This window comes from Neovison vison, chromosome 6, assembly GCF_020171115.1.
Source record: "Neovison vison isolate M4711 chromosome 6, ASM_NN_V1, whole genome shotgun sequence".
Taxonomy (NCBI): Eukaryota; Metazoa; Chordata; class Mammalia; order Carnivora; family Mustelidae; genus Neogale; species Neogale vison.
The window spans coordinates 13,196,801-13,209,870 of record NC_058096.1 but is presented as its reverse complement, the minus strand read 5'-3'; the positions used below and the strand labels follow the sequence as shown (position 1 = coordinate 13,209,870).

Sequence of the window (13,070 nt, the reverse complement as noted above, 5' to 3'; positions counted from 1 at the left end):
TCAAGATGCTAAATCGCCTTTGGAGTCTCTTCGACCAAGTCCTCTTGATGCCTCCTTGTGTAAGATGATTTCCAGATTTTTCCCTAATCTGGCTGCCCTGGTTCAGGGCATGTGTGCCAATGACCTTCATCAAGTCTACACAGAACCAGATGTGGTACTTCAAAATAACTGTCTGGAGCCTAAGAGCCTAGTAACACTCAAAGCCTTAGCCTCGTCCCCGGAATGCCACACTCACCTTCTGTAAAGATCTTATTTAAGAGGAGTACAGGGCACTAGACACTTTTCCTTATAATTAAAATGAGAACCGTAACAGGTAAAGAGCATTTGCTACCTACAAGACATCTGACTTGGATATTATATCTAATGCCCAATTCGTCATAATGGTGTAAATACTATTCCTTTTTCACTAATCTCTTTTTAACATCCATGCTATATCCTCCTACAGGTGATTTTCTAAATGATAAGAAAACCTTCTATGGAAAGGCAGTGACCCCTGACAGAGATTTTCTACACTTCTGGAGATACGGCATTGCATATGATTTTGTTTCCAATCAGGCATCATTCTTACCATAAAACCCCCTGAGCTTTTTGGAACTGTCTGTAACATCCACCAGTAATGGACAGAGGAAGGCCCAACACGAAATTGTACTTAGTAGGTGGTAGACACTGGTGCCGGCTTCCAGTTGGAGGGGAGATCTCTAGAAAAGTTGAAATGCAGGAGCCATTGCCTCCCTTTGCAGACAGCACAGCAATTCTTCTACCTAAACTGGCTCTAATATTCAGGCAAATTCCCAACCCCATCCTGCACACAAAACCCCTTTTCTGCTTTCGCTGGTAACACGAATCTCCTTACCATGGGCGGATCTGAAAAACAGCACCAAATCAGCAGCATGCGGGCTCTGTCAACTGTGCGTCCTGAATTGAGCCCCAGGGCTGGAATAACTACAAATTATTTCCATAATCGTGGTTGATCTCCCTTGCGTTACCCTCACCCCTCACACACACAGATTTCTTTCAAACCTAGCCCCTCTAGAGTCATGTGGATTACAATAAGTAGAAGGTAGAAAATGCCCTCATGGATCCTGAACAGCAGCAATTTCTTCTGAAAAGGTTCATTTTGTGCTCTATCCCACGTAAGTGGCATAAAAATTTCCCCCTAACAAGAAGACATAGAGGTTTTCATGAATAAGGTCCTATGTTGCCACCAAAGAATTTTATTCAATGTGACCTATTGGATATTTAGATTGTACCAGCAATTCTATGGTCAGGAAGGCATTCCTTTCAAAAGGAATTCACATCAGCAGCGTGTGAGTAAAAGGAGAGTCTCCTGAAACCGATCAGATTAGCCAAGAATAGCCGAAATACTGAAATATTCCCAACGAGTGGCTTAATTCTGAGAATGAGAAACAGGGCCTTTTGACTCTGGTCAGTGACTCCTGCCCATGTTCTTCTTAAATAGTAACAGAAATGGGGTAAATAGTATATTTAGACACTAAAAGACTTTAGAGAAAGAGAGGCTTGGTTTGAATCCAGCCAACACTCAGCAACTGTCACTTGGCATCTAATTATTACCCATTATAAAAGCCCGAGCTTCACCAAATGGGAAACACAGTCCACGTCAATTGGTTAAAATACAGATAATACAATCCAACCCACTGATTGCTGTACGAATTAAATGTGACTTGCGATTTCGCTTATATGTGGAACTGAAGAAAGAAAACAAATGAGTTAACAAAACCAGAAACAGACTCATAAATACCAAAAACAAACTGGTGGTTCCCGGGATCAGGGGCCAGGGGTGGGGTGGTGTTTGGGCACGAAACAGGTGAAGGGGATTAAGAGGTATAAACTTCCAGTTATATAAAATAAATAAGTCATGGAGATGAAAAGTACAGCATAGGGAATACAGTCAATAATACTGTAATAATGTACAGTGACAAATGGTAATTACATTTACGTACAGAATCGCCAAATCACCTTGTTGTGTACCTTAACTAATAGAAAATGGTATATCAACTATATTTAAGTTAAGAAAAAATTTTTCTAAAGAATTATATGTGACTCACAATGTAAAACACTTTCCAGATGGTGGCATACAATAAGGACTCAGTAAAAGACAGCTGCTGCTATCATATGTTATTATTGATTGTTATTATTAGCACAGTTAGGCACTCCCTCATATATAAGATATCCAAATAATTAATAAGAAGCTATGCCAGATGCAAAAAAGCAGGTTTTTTTTTTTAAATAGGATACACAAAGCACTACCCATTAAGGAAAATTTGAGCAATGAGATACATTAAATTTAAAAAGTCAGTAAAACAAAGGATACCTTTAACAGAGTAAAAGGCTAGCCAGAGTAGAAAAAGATATCTGCAATGCATATAATCAAAAGAATTTGAAACACAAAATATGTAAAGACTGCTATGAATCACTGAGAGACAACCCAACAGAAAAATCGGCAGGAATAAGCCCTTGAAACAAGCCCTTAGCAAAAATGATACTGAATTGGTCATTAAACCCTCAAAAATGTACTCAGCTTCACACAAATAGCTTACAAATGAAAAATAAAAAAAGATCTGACAATAACAAGTGTTAGACAAGGATAAGGAACATCTGGAATTCTCCTAGGCCGCTGATGGGAGCATAAATTATTTCAATCATTTTGAAAACCGTTTAGCAGTATTTACTAAACCTGAATGTGTACATTTAGCTCATGACACAGCAATACCAGTCCTAGGTATACACCACTAGAAATGTGGACAAACATATCCTGAACACAGATAAAAGAATACAACATTGCTCATTATCCTCCCCCAAATAGGGATCAACCCAAATGCACCTATGGAAAGGTTGCTACACATCCCAGTTAACCTGAACCTGCTGTAATTTATACCTGTTATCCTGGCATAATTGTTAATGAAGCTGGTATCTCTCTCAAAACCATCTACTCTCTACAGTGTCCTGATGAGTTTAATCAGTGGAAATGGGAGAGTAAGGACCTTAAAAAAACTGCTCCTCTGTAAATTCAGTAACCCTGGCAAAAATGGTCAAAATCAATTTTTTCAGAGCTCTGGCAACTAATTAGATCTTGCTGTAACAACATTAGGTACTTCTACTGGAAAAAGTGATAGCTGAATCTCAGTAAGAATAGCAAGTTTTGAGGATATTCTGGCTTGCCATATTCCCATCTTCAACTCCCTACCTACACAATTAGGTGAAAAAGAGCAGTCTAGCAATCACTGAAGGCGGGGTGGGGTGGGGGGTGGTGATGAGCTCCCACAAAACACCATTCTCAGAGAACTGCCATTATTTGACCTGACAGTTCACAGGAAACCCCTATTCACAGGACTTGTTCCTATTTTACCTCAGAACTCACATGTGCAGATGGCCTTTATCCCAAGGGGAATTTGTAAAAATAATCAGCAACAACTGTTTAATATCATCGCTGCCTGAGCCCGTGATGACAGTTGAGACAAAAGAGGTAGCTTTTTTTTTAAAAAGCCGGGGAATAAGATATGAATTCATAAGATATCCATAGTTCAGGGAATCTAGAAAGTCACATACATGTATAGGACTGTGGACACATCCACAAAACCCCGAGAAGGCCCTATGCTCACCCCTCTAGCTGACCTGGAGGCTCTGTGCAAGCAGACACGAAGGCTAAGGCAGAGCCGTTAATTAGCTCCCTGAGTGCTGAAGACATAGAGATCCTTGGGGAAGACTAGAAGTCTGTTTCCAGGAATCTAAGGAAATCTCTCCAATCATAAGCTGATTACTAAAATAACTGAGAGCAGAGGCTTCAGTGGTCACACATGACAAAGAATAAATATTTTATAGATTTCAGGAAAGTCACTTAACAAACAAGCAGCAGTGACAACAATCAGTATCAGCAAACCCTGGGGGTGAGGGTGGGAAGATCTGGTTTCAAGAGCCACCACATTAAATTCTCCAAAATATAGTTTTCAACCACGTAAGTATGGAACATGCAAAGAAACAACAAAGCATGGCACATACACAAGAAAAGAAGCAGTCAATAGGAACCATCCCTAAGCAAGTCCAGATGGTAGCTTGCTAGACAAAGACATTAAATTAACTATTTGGAATATATCCGAAGAACTAAAGGAAATCATGTCTAAAGAAGTAAAGTATCAGAATGGTATCTCACCAAATAGAGATATCAATAGAGAAATTTAAAGAAATTTTTTTTCAGAGAACCAAATACAAATTCTGGAGTTGAAATGTAGAATAATTGAAGTGAAAAATTTATCAGAGGGGCTGGACAACAGGTTTGAACTGGCAAAAAAAAGAAATCAGTGAACTTGAAGTAGGTCAACTGAAATTATCCAGCCCATGAAAGAGAACAAAAAAAGAATGAAGAAAGATGAACATAGTCTCAGAGACTTGCACCATCAAATGCAACTAATATAAACATAATGAAAGTCCCAGAAGGAGAGAGAAATGGACAGGAGGAGTCTTCAAAGAAATTATAGCCATAAACTTTCCAAATGTGATTTGGACACACACATCCATACATCCAAGAAACTCAATGAATGCCAGGTAGAATAAAGAGAAAGAAATTAACACTTAGAGACATACGATAAACTGTTTAAATACAAAGATAAAAAGTAGCAACTGAGAAGCAACTCATCTAATTCATGTGTTTTTCATTTTAAGTAGGCTCCACCCCCAACTTGGGGGCTTGAACTCATGACCCTGAGAGTAAGAATCACACGCTCTATGGACTAAGCCAGCCAGGTGGTCCCAAGAAGCAACTCATCTATACAAGGGATCCTCTTAAGAGTCAAAGTTGATTTTTCATCAGAATCCACGGCCAGATGGCAGTACAATAATATTTTCAAAACACTCCAATTAGACTGTCAATCAAGAATTCTATACCCAGTAAAACTATCCTCCAAAAATGAAGGAGAAATGACATTCCCAGATAAACAAAAGTATCCTCGCTTGGATGATAAAACACATATTCCCTCTACCCAACTAGTAGCCTGCATTTGTGTATGTGGGTGGGGGAGTGGCTTATAGGGTGTTAGAAATTTGTTTTGTGACTTAGGTGGTAGTACATATTTACATTGAGCAATACATTTATGTTTTGTACACTCTTCTTTATGTTTTATGTCACTGATTTAAAGCAAGAAAAAACATGCTCTCTGCCTATTCACAAAAAAAAAAAAAAAAAAAGACCACCTTCTTACTGTAATGGCCCAAAAGGAAATAACTTAATGGCCAGATCCAAAAACTCAATGAAATAACCTATTGCTCTTTTCTATGCCTTTTATCCAGATCTGTCTTCTGCATGGAATATTCTCACTATCCATTTCAACCAATTCATCCTTATTCGCCCTTTAACATTAATGGTTGGGCTTTCCTACTCTACAAAGATCTATCCATATGTCTTTCTCCCACATCACATGGGAAAATTTTAAGAGTAGGAACTATGTCAAAATCTTCTTGTTCTCAAAAGCACTGTGCGAAGCATGTAGGAAGCAGATAGTAAAAGTTGGAGGAATTCCTGCATCATGGAAACACATGAAGGAAGTCCTCCTAACTAACACAACCAAAAGTTCTGGTAGAGTGCATCATGACCAACCAAACCCAAATAATTCCCTACAAAATTAAATGCTAACCCTGAAGGGATTAGCAGGTTAGTATTTTTTTTTTTTTAAACACAATTAACATGCAAACTTCAAGAACACTGGGTACAAATTCTGATAAGATGAGGAAGAGAAATTATCTGGGTATAGCTAGTCATTTCTGGGATGTCATTATTTTACTTTATGAGTAATATTAGAAGAGAACATTATGGTACAAAATTTTGACAGCTCAAATAATTTCTAAATTAAGGAATTCATCATCTCTTTCTAAGGCTCTACACGAACGGCATTGAGATTACACCGACAAATCCTTCAACAGGCAAGTGATGAACAGGGCAAGTTTCTCAAAGTCCACTCACGTCCTTCCCTGGGCTTCCCTTGGAACACTCTGGGTGAGTTCTCTCATTTCAATGTAAATGTGTATTTTGTCATTGATCACTCTTGTTTCTATAGTGAAAAAATGATAAAACCCAGCACTGAAAGGAAAACAGGGTGTGGGGCACATAGACCGGAGAGGAAGATGGCTGGTTTGGAGGTTTGAAACGTCCCAAAAGGAAGTGCCCCACAAACCTGAAAGAGGAAAGCGTCACCCAGGGAATTGCTGAGGCAGAAGACGAAGTCCTTTTTGGGGTGCTCAGGCACAGCCTGGACAATGCTGTTCTCCACCCAGACAGCGTGCTTGGGGATGCTGTTGTGGTCTATTCCAGACCTGCCGTCGCTCTCGTAGAAAAAGAGTGTGCACCCTGAGAAAACAAAACAGGGGTCCGTGTGAGTGGTCGGTGCCTGTACAATGAGAATTCAGTGGTAGAAACTATTGCTCGTGTCCTACCAAAAGGGGAGGGCTGGAAATTAAAGCATGTGGAAACCCAGAGAATACGCAGAAAGGGGCCTTGCTTGTACTGAAATCTTAGATGGACTGAAAGAAAGGAAACGATTCTTTTTTTTAAAGATTTTATTTGAGAGACATGGAGAGAGAGAGAGAGAGAGAGTGTGTGCATGAGTGGGGGTAGGAGCAGAGGGAGAAGCAGGTTCCCGCTGTGCAGGGAGCCTGACGCAGGACTCAATTCCAGGACCCTGGAACCATGACCTAATCCAAAGGCAGACCCTTAACCGACTGAGCCACCCAGGTACCTCAAAAGGCAAAGATTTCTTAAATCCCAGTTTCTCAACCCATGCACATCCTCAACTTCTTTAAGACCCTCACTTTCTGTTTTAGACTGCTCTGTTACAGATATATGGGGTCTGTAACACAGCACATTCTTATAGCTCCTCTGGCCAGTGGGGATGGCTAGAACCCCAGCTCCACAGGTCAGAACCGCAAGTTCCACAGTGTGAGGCCCACCAGACTGTAGAAAACCAATGGAGTCCCTTCCAGATAGCTCCCGTGATGTATAACCAGGAGATACAATTAACTGGGTTTCTTGGCTCTGCCCTTGGAGAAAGCCATTTATAATACTAGCTTTAGGTGTTTTAAGGATAAGGCAAGAAATGATAGCTTTTCGAGCTCAAGTATGTTCTATAAAATGCTCTTCTAGAATTAAACCATGTCCCTGTTCCTCCCAAAAGAAGGTATGTCATGGCACATGTATGAGGGGCTGCAGGATCTGGAAGCCTGATCCACGCTTACTTGCACCACAAAACTAGTGAGGCAGTCACAGTAAAAACCTCTCCGAAATTTGTTGCAAGGTGGGTTTAGGAGACTCTCTCCATCGTCACCTACACGTGAGGCTCACCTCAATAGTAATTACTAGCTGAACATTTACCATCAACTCAGTTTCAGGGGAAGTCAAACTGGAAGTCAAACCAGTTTCGGGGGAAGCCTGAGCCCCACTTTATGACTCTTTCTTAACTCTTCAGTTTTCAACATCTTAACCACCAGCAAGGGCCATGCTTTATGTGAACAGCAAAGTCCTTGAAAGTGCAGCTACCATATGAGTTTTCATAAAGCAAATTTGCTTCTATGTGATTAGCAATGCACAATGATGGGGATCAATGGAGAAGTCCCATGAGTTCAAAGGCAGTGTCACCCAGCCCACCGTATTTCACATCTGTAGGTTAACAGCTGCTGAAGGCAAATCCCCGAACTCAGCTGAATGCCGTGTCCACCCGCATCACAATTTTTCCCTTGGCAGAGTCTCCCCAAAGCCTTCCTTACCAGTCCCGTCGTATGGTGCTTCTGAACTTTAGGATTTCTTCATCACTGTCCTGGTCTCAAGAATTCGGGAGTTTTGATTCTTCTTTCTACCCATTAGTTATATTTATTTTGCTTTGAAAGGTGAAGTCCCACGTTTTCCAAAGCAGTCATTGTTAAAAAGTAAGATGTGAACTACTGAGTGTTTTTAGCAGAGTATTTAGTTACCCGTCTATCTTATCTATCTATTTAGTGCTGGGCTAAAAAGTTGCAAACATATAATTTTTTTTGGCCCTTTTTTTTTTTTTAAGATTTTTATCTATTTATTTGACAGAGAGATAGAGACAGAGCACAAGTAAGCAGAGCTGCAGGCAGAGGGAGGGAGAGAAACAGGCTCTCTACTGAGCTGGGAGCCCGATGCAGGGCTCGAACCCAGAACCCTGGAATCATGATCCGAGCCGAAGGCAGCTGCTCAACCAACTGAGCCACCCAGGTGCCCTGCAAACATATAACTTAATGACGTACCTATTAAGGAGTCTGTCCCAACCTTATTTTTCCCACAGTCCCTGTTATTCTGAAGATCGCAGGTCTTTTCAGAAACACATACAACACACTGCAGAATTGTCTGTACCTATTTTCACTTCTTAAACTAGCACAGATTCAGAGATAATATAGGAAAGAAAATGGAAAGGGGATGCTATTTTCCTCCAAATCGGAGGTTCTTGAGGTGGGAAAAACCCTCAATTTTGCCACTGAGGTCAAGGACATCTGGTGGCATCTGGAGACATTTTTGTTTGTCACTGGGTATGGGGGGAATGGGGCAGGTGCCACTGGCATCCTGCAGGTGGAGGGCAGAGATGCTGCTAAACATCCTGCCCAGCCCCAGAGAGCATCCCGACAACAAAGAATTATCCAGAAAATGTCAACAGTGCCCCTGTTGAGAAACCCTGCTCTCCTCTTTAGGACTAACACGACACTAATGATTAGCAGACTCTGAACAGACAAGGAGCAACACAGCTGTACCATCGGCTGCGGACAGAGAAAGAAGCCAATGGATCATGAAGACGAGACATCCACAGACCCTGACGTGTGCAAATGTGGAACATTTTCCGGTCTTCTCAAATTGCTGTTTTTGTAATTTTGCAACATTGGTTTACAATCACCCCTGACAGTAGGTGGTTAAACTTGGTTAAAATCGTTAAAATGTACTCTCATTTCCTGCCTGTTTCGGTGTGAAGATTAACACGAAGCAGCAAATCCCGGAAGCACGTGCTTCCTGAAAGCAGTCCGTCTGCCTTCACCCACCCCTGGCCGTCTCCTGTATGCTCAGCACTTGCCGAAAGAGACACTCCAGAGACTAATTCTAAATGAAATCATTTTTTAAAAAAATTAATTACTCTGCCTAAAGTGGCAGACTCTTTAGAGAAATCTACCCCCACAACTCCCAGGTGCTCTCTGCTTTTTTATTTCTCGATCTCCAGAGTTGCCAAGGAAAACACAGCAGCACGCTCTGCCTTTGAGTGGCAAGGACCAGGCCCGAGCATGTCGATCTATAATGGGAACCCGTCAGGATCAAGAAACGGAGGGCTCGGTGGCTCTGTGTCCTGGGCCAGGAGCCTGACAGACTGTGCCATTCAAATCTGGGTCACCAAGAGCGTGAAGGCTCCCTCTTCTAACGGGCTCTGGAGCCCCTGCTCTGAGATGGCACACCCGGGCTTTGGGTATCCTTTATTCTCTAAGGGAACGGCGGAACCAAACGATGCCCTCTTCCACGTCCCAAGTGAAAAAGCGCCTAATTATTGTTAGTCTACGACACTAACATTGGTGTCTCAGCTGTAGCAATCACCTGGGAAGCTTACTTAACACACAGGTTCACGGCCTGTCATGGGCTGAATTATCTCGCCCCAAATTCCTACTTGAAGTCCTAACCCAGTAATTCAGAATGTGACTGTACTTGGAGTTAGGGTCTCTACAAATACCTTTATAAACTGAGGTCAGAGGAATGGGCCCTAATCCAATCTGACTGCTAACCTTCTAAGAAGAGGGAATTCGGACACAGACGGGCAGATGGGGAAGGCCAGGGGAAGATACTGGAAGAAGACAGCCATCGAGAAGCCAAGGAGTCAGGTGTCTCCCCAGCCTCACTTCTACCTTGATCTCTTCCAGCTTCCAGAACTGTGAGAAGATAAACTGCTTTGGTTAAACCACTCAAGTCTGTGGTACTTGGTTATCATGGCCCTGATACAGGGTAGAGAGATACGCCTTCATTTTTCTGTGGGAAGTGGGCCTGGTGGTGAGCTACCTTGACCACAGGGACTGGATCTGGGAACAGCAGAGCAAGGAGACAGAAGGAACCTGGGACCTGGATGACTCACAGGAAGGAATCACCATAACTTCAGCCTATGGTGGACAAGAGGGAACTCAGTTCTATCTCACTTCAGGTACCATCATTGCGGATCTCTGGGACATGCAGTGAAAACGTCCGGTCTAATTAACAAGCTCGCTTCCTGTCTCACTGAAGTACTGAAGCAACGGCTGGCACCAGCAGTAATGGGACCGACCTACACCTCGCCTGTCCTTCAGGGGATGGCCTGCGCCTCACTGTGCAGACTCTAGAATGCTCTATGCCTCTAGGACTGGATGTTCTCCCTCTAACCACAGTTAAGGAGATGGAGTATGGAATGGTCTAGAGGGTACACCACACCTGGAAAGCCCAGATGTCTCCCTGTGCTTGTCCTTCATGCTTGTTAACCTATCGAACCTGTCCTGCCATACTTGAACCGGTCTCAAATTTGGTTTGTGACAGAAGGTCTAAGGGGGCTGACTCCAAGTACTCTCTCAGACACGGAGCACACAAATGGGAGCTTTTCTCCTACGGAGACACATGCAGACATGCACAATAGTATGTGCATGAACTTCTGAAGTAGGATAACGAATAGCAACATATAAAAGCATTACACTTACTAATGAAAAGGCAGCCATGTCTCCACATGTGTATCTACATACACACACTCTCTCTCTCCCTCTCTCTCCCTCTCTCTCATATAGTCGAGTGTGACCGTAAAACAATTACTTTTTCACAAACCTAGGATGACTCAGACATTCTAGTAAGCACTGGGCTGAGCCTCATGAAATTAGTGATATTCTAGCATTTTTAGCCTAAAGAAATGGTCATTTCACAGGATTCAAATGAATGTTTCCCTCCAAAATAGTTATTTTAGGAGGCACTTCCCTAACTTGAATGACTTTTCTTTTGGAACACGTCCCTCAAATGAGCTGTCCTCAGAAGCAGCTGTCTATACAAGGAAACTCGATGTGGGATGTTCCTCTAGCTTAACTGTGAAAAAGGAAAGAAAACAAAACTGCACTGGTGGGGGAGGGGGAAGTGAGGAGTTACTGATAATCAAGGCACAGAAAGTTTCAGTTAAGAGAGATGATCATGGGGTACCTGGGTGGCTCAGTGGGTTAAGCTGCTGCCTTCGGCTTAGGTCATGATCTCAGGGTCCTGGGATCGAGTCCCGCATCGGGCTCTCTGCTCAGCAGGGAGCCTGCTTCCCTCTCTCTCTCTCTCGCTCTGCCTGCCTCTCTGCCTACTTGTGATCTCTGTCTGTCAAATAAACAAATAAAATCTTTAAAAAAAAAAAAAAGAGAGAGAGAGAGAGAGAGATGATCACGGGGTACCCGGGTGGCTCAGAGGGTTAAGCCTTTGCCTTCACCGCAGGTCTTGGTGTCAGGGCCCTGGGATCAAGTCCCACGTCGGGCTCTCTGCTCCGCAGGGAGCCTGTATGCTCCCTCTCTCTCTACCCATCTCTCTGCCTACATGTGATCTCTCTCTGTGTCAAGGAAATAAATAAAATCTTTGAAAAAGAGAGAGATGATCACATTCTAGAGATCTGCCCTATGGTCCACGACAGGGTCACACCTAAATTTTTAAGAGGGAAGATTTCATACTAAGTATTCCCATACTTACACAACTGGTTAAAAGTAGTATAAAATGCACACCCCACGTCCTCATAAACCATCGGGTGCGCAGGTGCACCCTGACGCGCAAGGTTCCTCCCACACCGGGGGGCGGGGCGCTCCCCGTCCTACCTTTCAAGGACACCCAGTAGTGCTTCCACTTCCGCCGGGTGGCCGACTCCACCTTCTTGTTCTTCTTGTGCACCAGGAAGTTCTTGACGGCCAGCGCCCCGGCCTTGCGCACCGTGCCCTGCGCGGCCGTGAGCAGGATGTCCGACTGGCCCGGCGAGCTCAGGGTGCCGCTGCTCTGCTCGTCGCTGTGCGCCGAGCCCGCCTCCTCCAGGCTCTCGCTGTTGGTGGTGCTCATCTCCAGCTCCCGGCGGAAATTCTCGTACACCCCCTGGCGGGCCGCATCCCCGGTGGAGCTGCTGCCGCTGTCGCTGCCCACGAAGGCGCGGCCGGTGGGGGGCGAGTAGCTGGAGTTGGTGGCATTGGATCGCCTGGACAGGAGGTCCGTGTCGGTGGTGGCCCCTTCGATCCCGCTGTCCGCGAACTCACTGCCCTCGCCGGCGTTAACATCCTTGGGAGCAGAAAGGGACAAGAGGAAGACATGCATCAGGACGAGAGGAGAGCCGGGGACTCGGCAGCCGGCAGAGCTGCAGGGAACCCACACGGCACCGCTGCTCCCCAGCCGGGCGTGGACCAACTCCTCCCCAAACCCCAGATCCGCACAAACCCAACCTGTCGGCAAAACGGCTGGGGAGGGTAGTTGGGGGGGGCGACAGGGGGCCGTTAAGCCGCCCTGGCATGAATGCGAACCATCCCAAACATTGAAGAAATATGCATTAAAAACCAAGGAAGGCTTCCAAGAGCTTATCATTTATCTGACTTAGATAATCAACTAACTGGCAGATCAGCTATAGATGCTCCCACCGCCATGCTGAGAGAGCTCAGCTCCCTGACCCTCATCAGCCTGCCCCAAACTCCAGGAAATTCTGCAGGCTGATTAGCTGTGTCAGAGTAGGGGGTAACAAGGTCTTTGCAGCCAGTACGATTCCGTAAATCAATCAATAAATAACTCGGTTAGGAGTCTGTTTTATAATGTGGCAACTCAAAAGATAACCAGCGCACAGCCTCACCCACTCACCCAGCAAGGACCCAGGTCCCACGAACAGGCAAGAGTCCTCATGCTGTAATCAGCGTCCCTTCTCGAAAACAAGCAGCCTCTCACTCTGCATTGAGCTAAATAAGTCTGTGGGGCCCACAGCTCCAAGGCAGGCTCTCCAATTACCTTGCCCTTTCAAAGCCAGCAAGCTCGGAGCCCCAGGCAGGCTACTCACTGCCCCTGGGCCAAGTGACAGCTTCCG

The 13,070-nt window shown here is 44.3% G+C and overlaps 1 protein-coding gene across 2 annotated transcripts in view; it reads right to left on the bottom strand.

Moving 5' to 3' along the window:
* Positions 1–13,070, bottom strand: part of TIAM1 (TIAM Rac1 associated GEF 1) — a 202,566-nt gene that overhangs the window by 106,107 nt on the left and 83,389 nt on the right. For both annotated transcript variants that reach the window (XM_044251032.1, XM_044251033.1), the window contains exons 4-5: positions 11,836–12,283; positions 6,183–6,355 (exon numbers count right to left, since the gene is read on the bottom strand). In XM_044251032.1, coding sequence (XP_044106967.1) covers positions 6,183–6,355; positions 11,836–12,283 — 621 coding nt within the window. The remainder of the gene's footprint in view (positions 1–6,182; positions 6,356–11,835; positions 12,284–13,070) is intronic.